We start from the raw sequence: 20582 nt of genomic DNA on the forward strand, positions 1-20582 counted from the left end.
AATGCACACGGTCACCAGCGAAATGCACACCGTTCCTCCGTATTTTCACGTTATACCTACGTCAAACACCACGCTGAACTCTGAACTCGCTTTCGACCGGCCTCATATGACGGCTTCCGCGTCTGAAATCAACTCGCCGAGACGAACGACAACCAACAAAGCATCCGACAAGCTCCGGCCCAGCTGGGGCCAGCCGCTGCTTGGGCGCTGCCATCTTTCCTGTGACGTCACGCATTTGGTTTGGTCATGTGACCTGTGGTCAAATTTGCGTACAATGGCAGCCGCCTTATGGGGGTCACTTTCGAGTGCAGACCGGAACCCCGGTTTATCCCTCTAAGCCCCTCTACCTCGTTGCGGAAAACGCACGCGTCACGATTAAAGAAGGAAGGCGCATCAAAGACGAATCGTGGTTGTTATCGCTGTGGAAAAGGACACGCGCCTGACCGATGCTGGTATCGAAATACGAAATGCCGGGCGTGCGCAAAGACGGGCCATTTGGAAGCAATGTGCCAAGAAAAGAACCGGCGTCCGATAAACTATGTTGATGCGTCATACGATGACTCCGAAACATCGCAAGTTTATCACGTCGTGCTATGTGCAGCAAGCGACAAGCGTGGGTACAAGGTTTCTGTAAACATTGAAGGGAAGCCGATCTCTTTGTTGCTGGACGCGGGCGCAGCAGCTACGCTGATTCCTGAAAGCGTCTACGAAGCGAACTTCGCGGAAGTCGCATGCAAACCAACAAAGGTTTCCTTGAGAACATACACCGGAGAACCTTTGAAGATAAAAGGAAAGGCAGCTGTCAACGTAGAGCACAACGGACGCAGCGCAACGCTTCCTCTTTTCGCGGTAGAAGATAACCAAAGAACTCTACCCGTACTACTAGGTCGCGACTGGTTAGAAGAGTTGCAACTTGATTGGAAGGCCGTCTGTGCAGTAACACAGGAAGACAAAGTCAAGTCTCTAAAGGAGAAGTTTCCAGAAGTCTTCCGTAGCACACCTGGAGTTGTGTCCAGCTACGAGGCAAAGGTCGTCCTAAAAGCGAACAGCACACCAGTGTACTGCAAAGCGAGGCCTATACCATTCGCAACCAAAGAAGCCGTTGCGGCAGAGCTACGCAGGTTAGAAAACGACGGCATCGTGAAACGAGTGACCCGCAGTGACTGGGCGACTCCTGTAGTCGTCGTTCCCAAGCGCGGCGGAGGAATAAGGCTCTGCGGAGACTATAAGGTGACCATAAACCAAGTACTAAAGATTGATTGCTACCCGCTACCGCTGCCGGAAGACCTCTACTCCATGCTTGCTGGTGGCAATGTCTTTCGCGTCTTGGACTTGTCCTCCGCTTTCCAGCAGGTGCCACTAAGTGCAGAAGCCAAGCCCCTGCTCACGATTAACACGCACTTGGGACTCTTTGAATATCAGAGACTTCCGTTTGGAATCTCCAGTGCACCCGCAATCTTCCAGGCACTGATAGGCAAGGTCCTGGAAGGTATCCCTAAAGTAGGATGCACGTTATCGTCACGGGCAGGAGCAAGCAAGACTGCTACAGCACAGTCGCAAAAGTTTTGCGACGGCTAAAAGACTATAACATCACGCTCAAGGAAGAAAAATGTGAATTCTTTCGCTACTCAGTTGTTTACTTGGGTCACAAGGTTTCGGCCAAAGGCATCTACCCGACATCGACCAAAATCAAGGCAATCCGAGACGCACCCGAGCCAACAAACATCACAGAACTGAGACCCTATCTGGGACTTTTGAACTTCTACGCAAAGTTCTTAAGAAATTTTGCAACGGTGGTCGAGCCCCTCTACTCACTGTTGAAAGAAAAGCAAAAATGGCACAGGTCAAAACAGTGCAGGAAAGCTTTCGAAGCCACGAAAGACATCATCATCAACAGCGATGCGCTCATATTCTTTGACGCAACCAAGCCCATCGGTCTCAGCTGTGATTCATCTGCCTATGGTCTGGGAGCTGTGATTTTTCATGAAATGCAGGACTGAAGTAAAAGGCGGATAGCGTTTGCCTCGCGCACTCTCACAAGCAGTGAACGTAACTATGCGCAAGGAGAGAAAAAAGCGCTTGCTATTATTTTTGGTCTGAAAAGATTTCACCGGTATTTGTATGGACGTAGCTTCAGTCTGTACACTGATCACCAACCTCTGGTTGGCATTCTAGGACAGGACAAACCAATTCCAACACTAGCAGCCGCTAGAATCCAAAGATGGGCTTTAACACTTTCCGCATATCAGTACAAGGTCAAGTTTCGGAACGGCCACAACATGCAAGTTGCGGATGCGTTATTACGGCTACCACTAGCGGCGAAAGACAAGGATCACGATTCAGAATGTCTAGCTGTTTTCGACGCAATGCCGCTCACCGCCCAACAAGTGGCGAGGGAAAGAAAGCGTGATTTGGTCCTCACGGCAGTTATCAACTACACGCTCTCGGGATGGCCAAGAATGTATCCCGAAGAAATGCAAGCCTTCTTCGTGCGTAGGAACGAGCTGTCAGTGGAAGGAGGACGTTTGACTTGGGGACATCGGGTCATCACTCCCAAGACCTTGCAGGCACACGTGCTCACTCTACTACACGAAGCCCACCAAGGTATGACTCGGATGAAAATGTTAGCCCGGTCTTACGTTTGGTGGCCTCTTCTCGACAAGGAAGTGGAAGACACGGTTCGCCTTTGTCGTATTTGCCAAAGCGTCCTCCCAGCGAAAACTCCCGGTCCACTGCAGCCGTGGCCCTATCCGACCAGAGTGTGGCAACGAGTTCACGCGGACTACGCAATCAAAGATGGAGTTAACCTGCTCGTGCTGGTCGACGCTTACTTCAAGTGGATCGAAGTTTTTTGCATGAGTAAAACGACAAGTGCGCAGACAGCCCAGAAATTTGACACACTCTTTGCAGCGTACGGCTACCCGGAGGAACTTATAACTGACAACGGCCCACAGTTTACCTCGGACGAGTTTCAGGAGTTCCTGCAACACCGTGGTATTAGGCATACGAGGACACCTCCCTACCACGCTGCATCGAACAGAGCCGCTGAAAGACTGGTGCGAACCACGAAGACAGCGCTGCTCAAGCAAGTTCTTTGCGACAACTCAGCAGGAGTGACGCGCGCAACACAAGAGCGCCTTAACGATTTCTTGTTGTCGTACAGGTGCACGCCAAACTCAGTGACTTCTAAGACTCCAGCCGAGCTCTTCCTAAAGCGAGTGCCCCGCATAAAGGTGTCTCTGCTCAAGCCATGCTTTGCAGGTGACATGGCAGACCGTCAACAAAGGAGTGCCGACCAACTCAACCAGCAAAGAGGGCCAGAGGAGTTCCTCTGCGTCAATGAGAAGGTTTACGTCAAAACAACGCGAGGCGAAGCCGAACCATGGCAGGGGGGAATCGTCGAACAAGTCGTCAGCCCCGCTACGTACCTCGTCAGAGTAAAAGACAACGTGCGATTCACCCATGCTGACCACTTGCGGAAACAATGGTGTACTGCACCGAGACCACCTTTTACACCAGGTCAACACGTTACAGCGATCCCGGACAGCCGACCCGATGATCAACGCAACCCTTGGAAGAAAAGCCAGCCAACAGAGGCCAGTTCTGCAGTTGAAGAGCTGCACGACCGTGCCCTATCATCAGCACAAGAACCCCAACTTCTCAACAAGGGATCACCGTACTCCGATGGCCAAGCCGACAGCAAGAGGAGGTCATCAGCAGCAACCTCATTTCAAGGCGTTGCAGTCTCCGATGGGGCTCAGGAAACTTCTTCAGGAAACGCCGGAGAAGCGACGTCCACCGCCGGAAGGGTTCAAGGTGAAGCACCGGCACCGCGGCGAAGCAACCGCACCCGGCGACCTCCCGACAAGTACCAAGCCGATGATTACAGAGCGAAGGCCAAGTAGCCTAGATTAATTTGGAAACCTTTGTTTTGTTAAGGAGGGAAGAGTGTCATGCATTGATAAACACGCTACCCTGACGTCAGCAACATGACGTCATCGCCCTGATAGCGGCGACTATAAAAAGAGAGTACGTAACGAATAAACGTCCTTCTTGTTCGATTCGTTCCGACATGAGTCTGGTCTCTATCTCGGCCACGATAGAACAGCGACCACTGGACCCGCATACTTAGTATACACAGTATGTTTCACTTGGTACGGCACCAAGGAATCGATAAACATGTTTGCCCTTTTCTGTTTAACTTTCACTACCTTCGGTTGGTAAGTAAATCAAAGTGTTCACATTTATTGTTTCTAGTTAATAACTGAGTCTTCAGAGTACCTTGCTTTTCTTCCAAAGCGATTCATCGTTCATACTCCTGCGCAGGTCGGAGACATGGGCGGTTTGTTTAGAGCTAGACTCTCGCGTTTTAAGCGCTTATAAATGTTTCCCGTACTGGCAGTACAAAGGTAATAAATAAAAAATAATGTGCCAGACACAACCTATAGTCTATGTTTCTCTAACTCAATTATAATGAATAAAGTTTTAAAAGCTTTCGCTGTCATATGGGCAATGAGGATATCACAACATTTTTGTACTGACAAGTCATTACCCTTTTCGGTTTCATTGAAAAAATACCCATCAAGACTACCATAGTGATGCATAGAGCTATAGAAATTGAACTGATCTATAAAACTTGGGGTCACAATATTATACCTGAGTAAAGTGAGAAAAAAAAAACATTAACGCCGTCGTCGCCTAAACAGTGGTAAGCGGTGTACAATCTGCAGCAATGTGAGCTGACCCAATTCAGTGTTTGCCGAATCAAACAAAGTCCTGTCTGGGGTGCCACCGGCATACGGACTTCAACATTGCAAGAATAGAGCGGATGGTTGTTCATTCGAATATACCTTAACATAATATGGGCACCCCGCATGGCTTTTGTTCCGCCCCAGACTGAACGACGCCGGGAAGCTGATTTTGCAGCACTATGTTCATTGTGGTGAATTATACATTGACTCTCAGGTAGAAAATTTGAACGGGAACGTAAATTAGAAAATAATAATAGTAATAATAAAAAAATTGGAAAATAAATCAGAACGCAGAATACATACCGTTGCCAAAGACGTGGCGATATATGTTACAAGCTGGGTATCGTTATCAAAGTTTTTGCAAAAGTGCTTGTCGACGACAATCATTGTTTCAATCAAAAATGGGTCTGGAACTTGTGCCTGTCTCGGGGTGCCTGTAAAAGTAAACTTTGAAATGAGTGATACCAAATGTTGTATACACGATTGTCACTCCTAAAGTGCAAACTGCAGATAGTGAAATTGGGCCAGACAAGTCAGTTTGAAGTAGTACGTTCATCTATGAAAATCAAAAACACAGCGCAATTTTATTTTATACTACGCTTGGCGCTGCTTCGATTCATGGAAGAGTAAAATATGGTAAATTGCATCACTAAATTTAGAAAGATCAATGTATAAACAAAGTGCTTAGAAAGCTGGAAGCAGTTTTAGGCGCTTATCTTAATATTTCTATCGAGGATATGGTTTCTTTTGTTCAGTTGCCTAGTAAATACATCCAGTAATTTCGATGTACTTGTTTTTGAATACTTAGAAGCGGAAAATAATATTGGGGAAATCTACGTTTCAAGACTCCGAGTATACAAGATATGTAATATTTGTATTAAGTTGTGTTTTTCTCGAAACATTTGTATAAAGTTTATTTTTATGCAAAATTCTTCTTTAAATGACCCTCCTTTCGACGGAAACTGCATAACACTATAGACTTTGAAGCAAGATACCTTTGTACATAACCCTCATTTCGAAGGTGGTAGCATTGTAAGTAGCGTTCGCGAAATTAAAACAAAAATCAAGTCTTCGTTTAACATGTTTAATGGGACAGCGGCATGCAGATATGTAGAGATATATCAATGATAAAAATTGCTTTACATTGTTTAGCTTTTTAAGATAACGATACACTCTAAATTAGCATATCTCAAGCACATTTAGACTCTATTAAGTGTGTAACATTCTAAGTCCTAGACAATCATTTAATTACTTCATAAAATTAGCTTACTTAAATTATGTCCATTAAATCGCTCTTCCAGTTGAATGTTACTTGTTTCTGCAACATGGGGGGAAATAATTTTGTTAATATGAACCCTGGATGGTTACAACAAATTACTATGGCTAGGCACTTGATAGATTAACCTACCGAATAATAAAATATTGTTGTAATCGCGAATATTCTTCTCTAACTGGTTAATCGGTTGAATTATGAGGAACATCAAAAGTATAAATTCAACGCTTTCAATACGCGCACGTGGTCAAGTGCACCAGTAGCAAGGCAAACTTTACGTGAAGTTTTGTACTAAAGTGAATGGTACAGGCGAGATTGGTAACTTTAATCAAGGGGAGAAGGCTAACGTGACCCAGCCACTTCAACGCCGCGCGAGTGTCCCTTTAGTGCGGAAGGGACTATTGTGAACAACCAAAGGAGATCGCTATTGCCGGAGAAATATCAACGAACCCCTGAAGAAGCGGCGGATTTAGTTATCTGTGAGTATGGGTGCTTTTTGACTGTTTCCACCTACACGTCAAGGTTGATCTAAAGTCCAAAATAGTTCATTGCGCTGTTTATCGGATATTCAGCAAAAGTTAAGCAAAAATGTATTTTTTTTTATTTTCTTTCGTCATTATTCACGGCGATAAAGAAAACAATTAATCGACAAAAATTATGCGAATGAAGGGTGGCGATTAATCTGGTCGAACTTTCAAACGACGCCCGGTCCTATAAATGACTAAATGTTCGATAAGGTGCTTGGAGGTTTGTGCTTTCCGTCTCATTTTCTCAAGCTCATGGCTTAAAATGCCAGTAATGAATGAGCTTGCAGGCACACTTGCTTTAGTTCCAATATGTGATAGAGCGTCACTACTCAGGTATTTATTATTTACTTTTTCACAATATTTTCGACGACATTTATGCGGATAGAGATAATATAAAATATTAGGCATGCATTATTTAGTATCACAGTCACACAGTTGTTATATTATCGATTGAGACTGGAGAAACGCAAATGCATTTATGTTATCAAAAATTGCTGCTTTGCGAAAAGTAATTATTTGCAAAGCAGCTTTGGAAAACGCCTGGTCTAGTGCCTTTTTTGTCAACCCAGGCTTTGTAAGTGAATAAGGCGGGGCGGGGGGGGGGGGGGGGGGGGGGGACTGTGCAAATGCATAGACGAAGGGCAGGTTGGAATTTATTTTAGAGCGCAGCTCTTAGGGGCCCGTTTCCGGCTTGAGCGGCGTCGGCGTCGCCGTCGCCGTCGCCGTCGACGGCGACGGCGACGGCGTAACCGCGCGGTGCATTATGGCGACGCCGTAACCGCGCGGTGCATTATGGGTAAAATTCCCCGCTAAATCTAGCGGAAAAATTTCCCCGCTAAATCTAGCGGGAAAAATTCCCCGCTCATAGCGAAAAAATTTCCCCGCTAAATCTAGCGGAAAAATTTCTCCGCTAAATCTAGCGGAAAAATCTAGCGGGAAAAATTCCCCGCTAAATCTAGCGGAAATATTTCCCCGCTAAATCTAGCGGAAAAATTTCCCCGCTAAATCTAGCGGAAAAATTTTCCCCGCTAGATTTCGAGAAAAATATTCCCCGCTAAATCTAGCGGAAAAATTTTCCCGCTAAATCTAGCGTAAAAATTTCTCCGCTAAATCCAGCGTTAAAATTTCCCCGCTAGATTTAGCAGAAAAATTTCTCCGCTAAATCTAGCGTAAACATTTCCCCGCTAGATTTAGCTGAAAAAATTCCCCGCTAAATCTGGCGGAAAAATTTCCTCGCTAAATCTAGTGGGAAAAATTCCCCGCTAAATGTAGCGGAAAAATTTCCCCGCTAAATCTAGCGGAAAAATTTCTCCGCTAAATCTAGCGGAAAAATCTAGCGGGAAAAATTTCCCGCTAAATCTAGCAAAAAAAATTTCCCGCTAAATCAAGCGGAAAATGTTCCCCGCTAAATCTAGCGGAAAAATTTCCCCCTCTAAATCTAGCGGAAAATATCCCCGCTAAATCTAGCGGAAAAATTTCCCCGCTAATTCTAGCGGAAAAATTCCGCGCTAAATCTCGCGGAAAAATTTCCCCGCTAGATTTAGCGGAAAAAAATCCCCGCTAAGTCTAGCGGAAAAATTTTCCCGTTAAACCTAGCGAAAAAAGTTTTCCCCGCTAAATCTAGTGGAAAAAATGCCCCGCTAAATCTAGCGGAAAAATTTTTCTGGGGGGTCCCGTGACCCCCCAAGGTCACATCACCCCCCCCCCTTCCGCCCCGAGAACAGGTAAACCTCAGTACCCTTCCCTCCTCCTCCTCAAGAGCTGCGCTCGAATTCGATGTTACAGGGAGTTGTAAACGGCTTTTTAGAGCGCAGCTCTTAGGGGCCCGTTTCCGGCTTGAGCGGCGTCGGCGTCGCCGTTGGCGTCGCCGTCGGCGTCGGCGTCGGCGTCGGCGTAACCGCGCGGTGCATCATGGGAAATGTCCCATAATGCACCGCGCGAGCCCCCCACCGGGGTCACGTGACTTCGTGGGGGGGGGGGGCACGTGACCCCCCCGAGGTCACGTGACCCTCCGAAGTCACGTGACTCCCCTGAGGTCACGTGACCCCCCGATGACGTCATCGACACTGATGACGTCACCGGCATCCACATCGTCATTGTCATCATCACTGATGACGTCATCATCAGTGATGATGACGATGACGATGCGGGTGCCGGTGACGTCATCAGTGATGATGACGATGACGATGTAGATGCCGGTGACGTCATCAGTGATGATGACGATGACGATGTGGATGCCGGTGACGTCATCAGTGATGATGACGTCATCAATGATGATGACGTCATCAGTGACGATGACGATGTGGATGCCGGTGACGTCATCAGTGATGATGACGTCATCAGTGATGATGACGGTGACGATGCGGATGCCGGTGACGTCATCAGTGATGATGACAATGACGATGTGGATTCCGGTGACGTCATCAGTGATGATGACGATGACGATGTGGATGCGGGTGACGTCATCAGTGATGATGACGATGACGATGTGGATGCCGGTGACGTTACCGACATCCGCATCGTCATCATCACTGATGACGTCATCAGTGACGTCACTGATGTCGTCACTGGCACCCGCATTGTCATCGTCATCATCACTGATGACGTCGTCAGCGACGTCACTGATGACGTCACCGACATTCGCATCGTCATCGTCATCATCACTGGTGAAGTCATCAGTGACGTCACTAATGACGTCATCGGTAGCCGCATCGTCATCATCACTGATGACATCATCAGTGACGTCAGTGATGACATCATCGGCATTGGGGGTCACGTGACCCCCCAAAGTCACGTGACCCCCCCCCCCCTGGTTAGTCTAACCCCCCCTTAGCGCCCTTCCCTCCTCCTCCTCAAGAGCTGCGCTCTAATTCGGCGTTACAGGGAGTTGTAAGCGGCTTTCACTTTTTTAGAGCGCAGCTCTTAGGGGCCCGTTTCCGGCTTGAGCGGCGTCGCCGTCGGCGTCGGCGTCGGCGTCGGCGTAACCGCGTGGTGCATCATGGGAAATGTCCCATAATGCACCGCCCGAGCCCCCCACCGGGGTCACGTGACCTCGTGGGTGGCACGTGACCCCCGAGGTCACGTGACCCCCCGAAGTCACGTGACTCCCCTGAGGTCACGTGACCCCCTCCTCGAGGTCACGTGACCCCCCGAGGTCACGTGACCCCCGCCGATGTCGCGTGACCCCCCGATGACGTCATCCTCACTGATGACGTCACCGGCATCCACATCGTCATCGTCATCATCACTGATGACGTCACCGGCATCCACATCGTCATCGTCATCATCACTGATGACGTCACCGGCATCCACATCGTCATCGTCATCATCTATGATGACGTCACCGGCATCCACATCGTCATCGTCATCATCACTGATGACGTCACCGGTATCCGCATCGTCATCGTCATCATCACTGATGACGTCACCGGCATCCACATCGTCATCGTCATCATCACTGATGACGTCACCGGCATCCACATCATCATCGTCATCATCACTGATGACGTCACCGGCATCCACATCGTCATCGTCATCATAACTGATGACGTCACCGGCATCCACATCGTCATCATCACTGATGACGTCACCGGCATCCGCACCGTCATCGTCATCATCACTGATGATGTCACCGGCATCCACATCGTCATCGTCATCATCACTGATGACGTCACCGGCATCCACATCGTCATCATCATTGATGACGTCACCGGCATCCACATCGTCATCGTCATCATCACTGATGACGTTACCGACATCCGCATCGTCATCGTCATCATCACTGATGACATCATCAGTGACGTCACTGATGTTGTCACCGGCATCCGCATCGTCATCATCACTCATCACTCGCTGATGACGTCATCATCACTGATGACGTCATCAGCGACGTCACTTATGACGTCACCGACATTCGCATCGTCATCGTCATCATCACTGGTGAAGTCATCAGTGACGTCACTAATGACGTCATCGGTACCCCCATCGTCATCGTCAGTGATGACGTCATCAGTGACGTCAGTGATGACATCATTGGCACTGGGGGTCACGTGACCCCCAAGGTCACGTGACCCCCCACTGGTTAGTTTAACCCCCCCCCCCCAGTGCCCTTCCCTCCTCCTCCTCAAGAGCTGCGCTCTAATTCAGTGTTACAGGGAGTTGTAAGCGGCTTTCATTTTTTCATTTTAATCTTAAATATTTTGACTGTTCGGTTTTTTGGTTCGACTTTGTTTACCCTTAAGGCTGAGCCACACGTAAGCGATTTAGCAAAAGACAAGACGAGCGACGAGATTCAGCGATGAGGCACGGAGATTTGTCACTCTCGCTCGTCGCGGGGCTCAATTTCTGGATTTCTAGAGAACGTCTTCATCGCCTTGGTCACTTGCTCCCTTTGCTCTCATGCGGTTTGCCTTGTCACGCGATTGACCGAGCGACAGCGAAGGGGGTCACCGTCGTTTGCCTCGTTGCTTGCCAAATAGCTTACATGCGGGTTGTACTTTATACTCTTCTTAGGTGTGAAGTGACGCCAACAATAAGGATGCAAAATGCATACCGAAAGAGCTCTTTTCTTTTGAAATGATCCGAATATTTTTATAGTACGTCTTGCTTACCTGCCCATTTTTATCTGGTTGTCTAAAACGGTTTCTGCAGTTGAATATGACGATGTATGAAAAGTTACTCGTTCCTTCAGGTATGCCTCATTGATATGTTCTTGGACCGCTGCTACTAATCTTATATATTAGTAACATGGCTCAAAGATGTTCAGCAGATATCAAAATCAAAACTTTTTTCCGATGGTGCTGTCGGTGGTGTTTTCGAAAGTACCAGAGAAACATTAAATGTCCGGAACATTGCTTAGATAAACAGCCTCTTTTCCATTTGATTGCCTGGCTCGAAGGTCACGCGGTCGCTCGACCTGGGATAGCCCGGCGCTGCGCTGCTCGAATTCTTTTAGTTTAGGCACAGTGAGCCCAGTATATTTTGCAGCCGGTGTGACTCCGACGCCAAAGTGAATAGGAGGGCTAGTTGGCTCATAATTTTTAAAAAATAAGAGCTGCGAAAACATGAACAAGAATAAAGACGAAGTGAACAAACACAATGCTCCTTGTGTTTGTTCACTTCGTCTTTGCCCCCTTCTGTGTTTTAAGTTCTATTACTTTTTTATTGGCCGTGACACGTTTAGCTCTTCTACAACGGAAATACATCTTCAGAGATATAGACATAAGATGCTCAGAAGAAAATAAATGATCGTTTACAGCAGTTGACAAGGTGGTGGGACGAACGGCAAGCGGAAATACTTGTGTATACGAACGGCAAACGGAAATACTTGTGTATATGTTAACACAACTCGAAACAAAGTACCAGCACTGTTAACCTATATTGCTGTGGGAGGCCGTTAGAACATTGACAGGAGTACAAATACCTATAGTATGGGACGATTCGAGAAGGTAGGCCGAGAAAGAGAGAGGTGGAGGAGGAGAAAATGGACGCAACGCTGACGCGGGGAGGAGTAAACCCCCTCTCCTCACCAGCGTTGCGTCCGCTTCCTACTCAACCCCCTGCCTTTCCCCCGCCCTACGTTCTTAACCTGGAATATACTACAGGCGTTTTTCGTTAATCAAATCTAAACTGGAATTTACACATCAAAATGTTTCCAATAAATCGCTAAAGCAAGGTTTGGGCACGTAGACGGCAGTTTGATTTTCCAAACCAGTACATAACTTAACACCTTATAAGTAACTAATATTACCAAACATTGGATATAGAAGCCCAGATTGAGAACTATTCACAGAACAAAATATTTACGAAATAGAACACACAAAGTAAAGCTCTCCGATTTTCTTTTATCGCTATCGATCCACAGACTTTGTCTCCTTAATAAAGTCCGATGCGAACCTTCTGCATATAAGTACCAGTATAATGTTGTGCAGAAAAAAAAATTTCTTCAAGGTTATTACTTTATTGACGTTCAGAAATATGTTGCATATACAAACTTCAACAACCCAACTAAACAATATATAACATTTTCTCTTGCACCATTTCGCTTTAATACTGACTCGGTTAAAATATTGGTTCGATATGTCGATCAATGGAACTGGGCAACCACGAATGCTGTAAATAGTCAAAATATGTGTGGTTTTTTATAACTTTTTTACACTTAGCTGTGCTTGTTCTTTTAAATATGCCTACTCACCTGCTTTGGTCTCTCAATTTGCAGTATGGTAATATATATAAACTAAATAAGTATGATTGGTATATTCAACGTTGGCTTCTTGAGCTATGCCCAGAGTAGTCATTCCTGTACTAGAATAAATGAAATGCTGAATAGCTTCGAAAAAGATGACCTCACATCATACCGGTGAAAACAATCGAATGCCATATTTTCTCTAAACGTGCTACACTATTAAGAAAACCAATTATTAATGTAGCTGAAGCACTCAGCTCTCCTGCGAAAAATGATGAGCCTATTTTTTAGACGTTGCGGTGACATGCGAGACGCGTCAGAAGAAAAATAAGCTGATTTCTTATTACACGTTATATCACTGGATAAAAAAATTATAATAATATTATAATATTATTCTTATTTAGGTGTCCAAAAACAACCAAGATAGTCTTCACTTTAGACCCATCGTCGACAGGTAAGGGAAAGAAAAAACATTAAAAAAAGAAGGGAATTTTACCAAGCAACAAAGAAAATGAATTAAGACGGAGATAAGTGCTCATTCAATTGGCTGCGGGACAATGCGACTGATAACGAAATGTCCAGGGTGGTTAATTGGTGGTTTTATACCTTGGCAGGATCCGAGAAAGCGGTGAAGTTTTACACCGCGAGTGAACATAAAAACTAACAAAATGTCTCGTTACACGTAAAGGAACATAAAGATTAACTTTCCCCAGAGACTGCGCACAATAATTGCCCCATTCATTAGTTTATGCAGAAATACCAAGTCACGAACAGTTCTTCTGGGAGACAAAAATGGAAGTTAGTTTTTTTTGAAAATATATTTTAACAGTTATAAAGCGGCGCTCAAAGAATCTATCATATACAATTTGAATAACATTTTTCTGAAGGTTTTGAATGTTCATAGCCTGCGCTCTAGAAATAGAGTTTCATGTGACAGACGTAAATTAAAGTAGTGACCTCACTAAATAATTGAAATATACATAAAGGAGTGTGGTTTTATAAATCCTTCGTGAATCGAGATACTATTCATAGTATTTTATAGGCATTGCACACCATAAAAGATATCTGGTTTCTAAAAGTTTAACCACTATCAACAGAGACGCCAATATCTTTTATCATTGATCCCTGCTCTATTGGTATTCCCCGTAACGATTATATGTAAAATAAACAGCAGTATGCCGTCGGCAGGCCAATGGTAACACCTTTGTTGTTTGGGGGTTGAGAGACAGTTGATTTAGCTTACACCATCAGTGAATTAAAGAGACCATTTTGTAGTATATTACAGTCGAAAATAGTGCGAAGGCGCATGAATAACGTAATATCATCAGCAGAAAGTAGCAGTTTATAATTACTTACACAATACATTATCTTACTAATAGATGTCCAAATCAAGAGGGGGCACATTAATTATCCCTGAGTAACACCCGATGTCGAACGAAATAAGTCGGAGCGATTGTCAGCGACTCCAACAGTGTTCGGAACTTTAGGACCTAATACCAATTCATGACTAATTCTTTCGTACACTTTCGACATATCAAAATATATTGTATATGCCTGTCTTCTATTTAAAACAGGCGCAGCGTAATCTAAAAAGGTACTCAATATAGTCTCCAAATACCGGCCACTTACGAGGCCATGCTGCACGGGTGTAAGTTTTTGACGAAAATAAAGAAGTATTTGTGAACGTATAACAAGCTAAAAAAACTTGAAAAACCCGAAAGTAAAAAATTGGACGATAATTTGTAACAACGGAGGCATTACCACTCTTTAAATAGGTAATTTAAAAGATTTTTCGCAAAATGAACGCTCGCATGCACTGCAATTTGATATTAACCCTAACCCGTTTTGGTGCAAAACGTTGCATATAACGCTAAATGTTAGCAAGTACACATTTATGCAAATCTCTCGCAGCCGCGCTAACTTACCCATATATCGCCTTGACAGTAGTCCGCTAGAATTCATCGAATTATAGAAGTAATTATGTGTTCATATTACTTCTAATCTTAGCTTGCAAATTCACAAACATTTCATCACTAACAAAACTGACCGTATGCTATGGTACTTCAAATGTAAATTTCACTCGGGTCCTACTCCTATTAAGTAATTGTTCTACAAAACAGTTGTGCGTTCACAACTAGAATATGCTTTATCAATTTGGGACCCTGGCGTCGGAATTCTCGTTAACCAGTTGGAAAGTATTCAAATTAACTTAGCCCGATCTCTATATTCTTACTACCAACGAGCTGCAAGTGTGTCCTCAATGAAATCTAACCTAGGTCTTTCATCCCTAGCATCACGACGCAAAAATGCACGACTCTACTGATTTCATAAACGTTTTCATTACACCACTTTGCGTGATGTGCTGTTAAGTCTACCTTCTTATAAATCGTCACGGGTGGATCACCTGCATAAAGTACGGGTAATTTTATGCAAAACTAATCCTTTTTTTATTATTTCACCCCATGCACCTCTAATGAGTGGAACCGCCTTCTTTCTCTAAGAGCCTATATTAGTAATTTCGATTTGTCTCAACTTGCTTTGCAGAATAAGCTCAATGATTTCATATAATAGTACGAGTATAAGTCTGATAATGTTTATAAATTTTGTGGTATATATCTGTGTGTGTTGGATAGCAGACTGGATATTTTTGAAGTGCCTGAGTCGTTTGTATCCATTGTTTTTTTGTAATTTCCTTTTGTATTGCTTCCCCCATTTTTAACCCATGCTTACTTCTTGTTATTGGCTCTACCGCTCCCCTCTATAATGATTATGCTTTGAGGGTATGTATAAATAAATAAATAAATGAATTATTAAAAAGGTGCCCGAACCAGGAACATTTCACAAATATGTTTCAAAGTAGGAATTTAAAGTTCGTTGCATCCTTTGATAACAAAACTCGGCATAGCATCAGCACCACTCGAAAACTTTGGTTTCTGTTTCCAAAATCACTTCGAAGATTTCCCCAAAATTAACACGCAAAGCAGACAAACGTTGCAGTAAGTTGAAGACTCGGTCGAGTTGGTTTTACATACCGCAGATTAAAAACAGCGCGAACAAGACGAAGTACAAGCTGGGGAACGCTCTGTCTGCCTACGTCTCCTCTTGTCCTTCGTGTTGTTGGTGCAGTTTTTAATCTTTGACAAGACAAAAAGTCATGAGAGTTTATAATATTGTCCCGAGGCTGAAAAACCTGGTGCCCAACAGACAATTACTTGCTAAAATAAGCAGAGAAAATATTTGCAACATCAGCAGGTGATGAATAATAAGGGGGAGCGTTGTCTAACTCATCGCGCAAGCAGATACTTCGACTAGCATCACGTGTATGCTACTTCCCAAACTGGCAAAAAAATTGTAGGTCGACGGTTCAGACCGTTTTCTATACCGTCATGATGAAAACGTTTATTACGTTTGAAAAGTTGTTTAGATAAGGAACGATATATACTAAACTTCGCATACAAGAGAACAAACCGGTTTTACAGTAAAGCTATATAAGGCTCGTTGGTCGCGTTTTTTCGTGTCCGTTTACAAAACAGTACCAGATAGAATAGTCGAACCTGAGAACCCAAGCAGATTCCGGATAGGATTCAAGGTCGAACCCTCGACGCGAGAGAAGGGAAACTTCAGAAGCAATTAGGACACCACCCTCTAGAACTAAAACAAGTTGCGTCTGGGATTCCCTTACATAGCCACGTTTCAGACAAACACATGGTATTGTGTTCTGCATTTATTAAATTTTATCTGAACTGGTTCGTTTGTGTAGAAGGCCTCGCAAATTTTGATCAAATGCTCCAATCTTGTCCAACATTTTCACAGTCCACCGGGAGAACAGAAGGAACACGAGATTCCAGTCATGTAATCCCAAAAACTGATGAAAGGTGTTGCCATCTGGCCACACGTCACCACTTTCGCGGAAAAAAAATCGACACCGACCTTCCCTTTGAAAAGGGCTTGATCAGCGCGTGGACATCGGCGACACTCGTCTCAGGATGAAGCCGAAACAGGAACAGGGCCAGACGGCGTGGGGGACGCCATCTGGCCCTGTTCGTGGGTGACAGCTTGCTTCTTCGCAGGGGTCTGACCGGTGTGCAACCATCGTCTCTAGCGTTCTGAGGCGAAGTACTGGCTTGATTCCCAGACGGCAAATAAGGGTTCACGCCACGATTCGGACGGGTGACCTCGCTGTGTGGAAATTTTCTCGAGGATGGCAAAGCCGCTCGGTTGGGTACGGACGTCGATGTAGCGGGCGACTGTGATGCGACGGAAGCATACAGAGGCAATGAGAGGGACAGGGGTAACGTTAGCTACACCTTTTCCACGAGGTTCCTGCGTAGTTGGAGAACCTCGGAGCGAAGATTGTGTTTCTTAGTCCTAAGGCACTTGACCTTTGCAGTTAATACATCCAGTTTGCCCGACGTCCACTGAAAAGGTCGTTGCGACGAGGACATTATTCAGTCCATTGTTCGCTGACTCGTCCAGCCGCCCGGAGGACGGGACCGTGACACAGGTATAAACGCTTGTGCTGTTATTCTTGGGCGACAAGCTGTTTCTCCGTGTGCAGCCCCAGAACTTAAACATGCTTTTTCCGTCTTCCACGTAAATGCTGTATCCGATGTTTAAGTAGTTGGAAAAAAAAAACGTCGATTGCAGCCAGCCGACCAGAGAAGAAATTGCTGTTTTCCGTAGAAGAGGAGAGCGTGTGACGAACAGGCGTCTTATTGTGGAGTACTATCGGACGCGACTTTCGTCGTCAGCTTCATTCTGCCTTGGGTTGGCAAAGGCATGATAGCGCTTTTTATACGAGGACAAATGAAAGAAAGACAAGACAGACACGAGCGCTGACTCCAACTATTTAATCAACATAGAACTGAGGCATATATACACTCTTCGATCCTAACAATCAGCCAACCCCAGGCCTTTTTAGAATTATTTTTCAGAATGGATTCGAAAAATGATTCAAAAATTATGATTACTGGAGGCTAACGGTGGCGTTCAAAATGTTTTTTAGGCCCGTAATGTGATGTACATGGCACAATAATTCACATGTTAATAGTATTATAAATGCTTCCTTTCCATAACTGGGCATCATAGCTAGAATTACGCGCGATTTTATTACGTCATTCTGTGTCTTCCGGTACTCTTTTTGGCTAATACGAAACAAGCATAAATTTTATTTTGTCTGGATTAGTACTGGCCGCCCAAACGAAAAGAGAAGGGTCATTAGTGTTTATTTCGCATTTTACGAACGTCACGTTTGTTATATATTTTACTACGAATATCAAAGACTCGTGGACAAACTAAGTGAGACTACTTCGTACTCTCGGCGCTGCGACCCAGCTTTTTTTTTTTCCTTCTTTGTATAAATGTCTGCAAGGAATAATTGAATTTCCTGATCTAACGTTATCTTTTAACATTCGTGTTTTGAGATGAGCTTTTCGAAGCTCTGCGACCTTTGATTAGAATCAAGGTATCCAAACTATCCTCATATCTCGCATTCAAGTCTTCCATAATAGCCGTGCTGTACCAGAGTTTGATATTGTTGACCCATGTTTTATTGCGTTTAAATCGTCCTTTACTAATACCTAATACACAAGCTGTGCATTATTACCGCGGCTTCGGCTGTTCACGATCACATAACATAAATAAATTATTAAATGAATAAAGTAAATACTTAATGGTCTCCTTTGGTGACAAACATTGCAACCTGCCTTTCTTATGTACAGGCTGGAGTCCGTTAGCGAGACAACTGTATTTGAACGCTTTCGCAATTTAAACTTACAATTAAATGCTCGAGACACACGTTGCCATTCAATTGCACGCACACAAGAAAACACACCAGTGCAGTGATATGTTTTGTAAATCGGGATCATTATTAAAACAACAAAATGTAAATGAAGGAGCGTTTTCTGCCTCATATATATGGTGCGTATTACGTCAAATATAAATTAATTTTAGTGGGTCGACCTCCTCTATTATACCGGGAGCTAGAATAGTTTTAAATGGTGTGCTTAGCAGTGCGAACAATATTTTTACCCAGTATTACCGTGTTGTTAGTCAGTTTTATTGAGTGTGTGTCAACTTCCTAAACAGTCTGCATTGCCTAACGCAAATGGATGAACGAGACCTTATCATGCACTTTTCGGTGCGGTCATAATTATTTAGTAAACTACATATGTAAATTGTTTTCGGTGCGTACCTAAAACAAGTCGTTTCAAACTTAACTATAAGCTTCATGCCAACGTACTAGAGTTGCTGTCCTTAACGACATAAGCGAGTCTTAACAGACTTGTAGTAAGCATTACTAGACTCCCACAAAATCCCAGTGTGCTGTGTATGTGAGTCCTAGACACGCGAAAGGTGAAAAGATAGTTGCTCGAGAACTCAAAGAAGGATGGTTCGATGGCGTCGCCTTATGGTCCTTCCCTGCTACCGGACATCCAGAACTTGCTCAGAATGGTTGTGATCATCTGAACAATAGTTTAAGAAAAAAAATATCGCACGAAGTATTTCAAAAGTCCAGTTGAAGCTAGAAATGATAGGACGCTTTTGGTCACGATATGTCGTCGATTGTTTCAGTCAGAGCTCGACGTACGGTAAGTACGTTGCAAGTCTTTTCACTACCTCGAGTACTTAAAACAACAGATTTGTGCAGATATGGTATTTTTATTTTCTGCACGCGTAATTCAGTAGATGTTTAATTATTTTTGTCATTTGAAAGTGACCTAGCCAATAAAATGTCAGATTGCAAAAAAAAAAAACATGTTAAACACATTTATATTTTAACACATGCCACCCCGAGATATCTGCTGTACATGTGTTAAAGTTATACACACGGACATTAGGATACATAAATAACTTGATTCGGCCCATTACCAACGTAGTCATGTCCACGGTGAGCTGGTGCATCCACCTCGAAAATCTTGTGTGCGATAGACCCGTCTTTAGCTCGAGCCATAAAGTGAAGAGGAAGTATCCTCAGAGTATCGCTGATGACACCACTCTGGAAAAAGAATTAGGCAAATATATATTGCGATTAGTTTTGCTTCCTAGAGCGTCTCAAATAATGTAATTAAAAAGAAAACTACCTTATGACTGACCAAAATAAATTTAAGTGTTTTGCATCGAAGGTGGCAACATTTTAGCGATAATCATAAGGGTACCAATACTTGAAAGGGTAAAACATATAGGACGGGGACGGAAACAGGACTTCTTTCAGAATCCTGTTTCCGTCCCAGTCTTAGGTGTTTTATTCTTTCAAGTATTCGTAACTATTCACCAACACGCTCATTTTCAATCATTCATTAGGGTGTTAGGTTGATGCTTGCCCAGCGATTGGCGTTCCAGACGCACTGAAATACCAATTACTCTGCAAGCTTCAAGAGGACTTTTTCAAATACTTAGTGAGTTCAAGAATTAAAACGAAATAGGCAAAATTTACCTATAAAGAGAGTCTCATTTACTTCGTTGAAGCAGAAATATCTAAAATAAATTATTAATTGCGAATAATACCCAATAATATTGAAAAAATAGGCTTTATTTAATTATTTATTTTACATTGCTGCAGTCGTTTTAAAGACCCATAAATAGTTAAAAATACAAAATGGTAACTTACATAACATACGTTGTCTATCGCACATAAAAGCACTTAAAAAAAGCACACACAAGAGGCAGGTGATAGATCGGTTTTTAAACATGTACTTCCTTCTAAGCGCGCACAGATACATTCGTTAGCAGAGTTTTCTCTTCGAGCAACATACGTAAGGCATTCTCGAATTTGAACTAGGCGCGGGAGGAAGAATGGTGCCGGGAAGTACATTTAAATAATCTATAAACTGAACAAACCACGATTA

General features: G+C 44.0%; 1 protein-coding gene across 1 annotated transcript in view; it reads right to left on the bottom strand.

Annotated features, from left to right (window-relative positions):
- Nucleotides 1–20582, bottom strand: part of LOC121837561 (venom metalloproteinase antarease-like TtrivMP_A) — a 140515-nt gene that overhangs the window by 77210 nt on the left and 42723 nt on the right. Inside the window, exons 4-6 of the mRNA XM_042293184.1 lie at nucleotides 19606–19732; nucleotides 6022–6069; nucleotides 5055–5185 (exon numbers count right to left, since the gene is read on the bottom strand). Coding sequence (XP_042149118.1) covers nucleotides 5055–5185; nucleotides 6022–6069; nucleotides 19606–19732 — 306 coding nt within the window. The remainder of the gene's footprint in view (nucleotides 1–5054; nucleotides 5186–6021; nucleotides 6070–19605; nucleotides 19733–20582) is intronic.

Source organism: Ixodes scapularis, unplaced genomic scaffold (assembly GCF_016920785.2).
Source record: "Ixodes scapularis isolate PalLabHiFi unplaced genomic scaffold, ASM1692078v2 PGA_scaffold4__175_contigs__length_147842914, whole genome shotgun sequence".
Lineage (NCBI taxonomy): Eukaryota > Metazoa > Arthropoda > Arachnida > Ixodida > Ixodidae > Ixodes > Ixodes scapularis.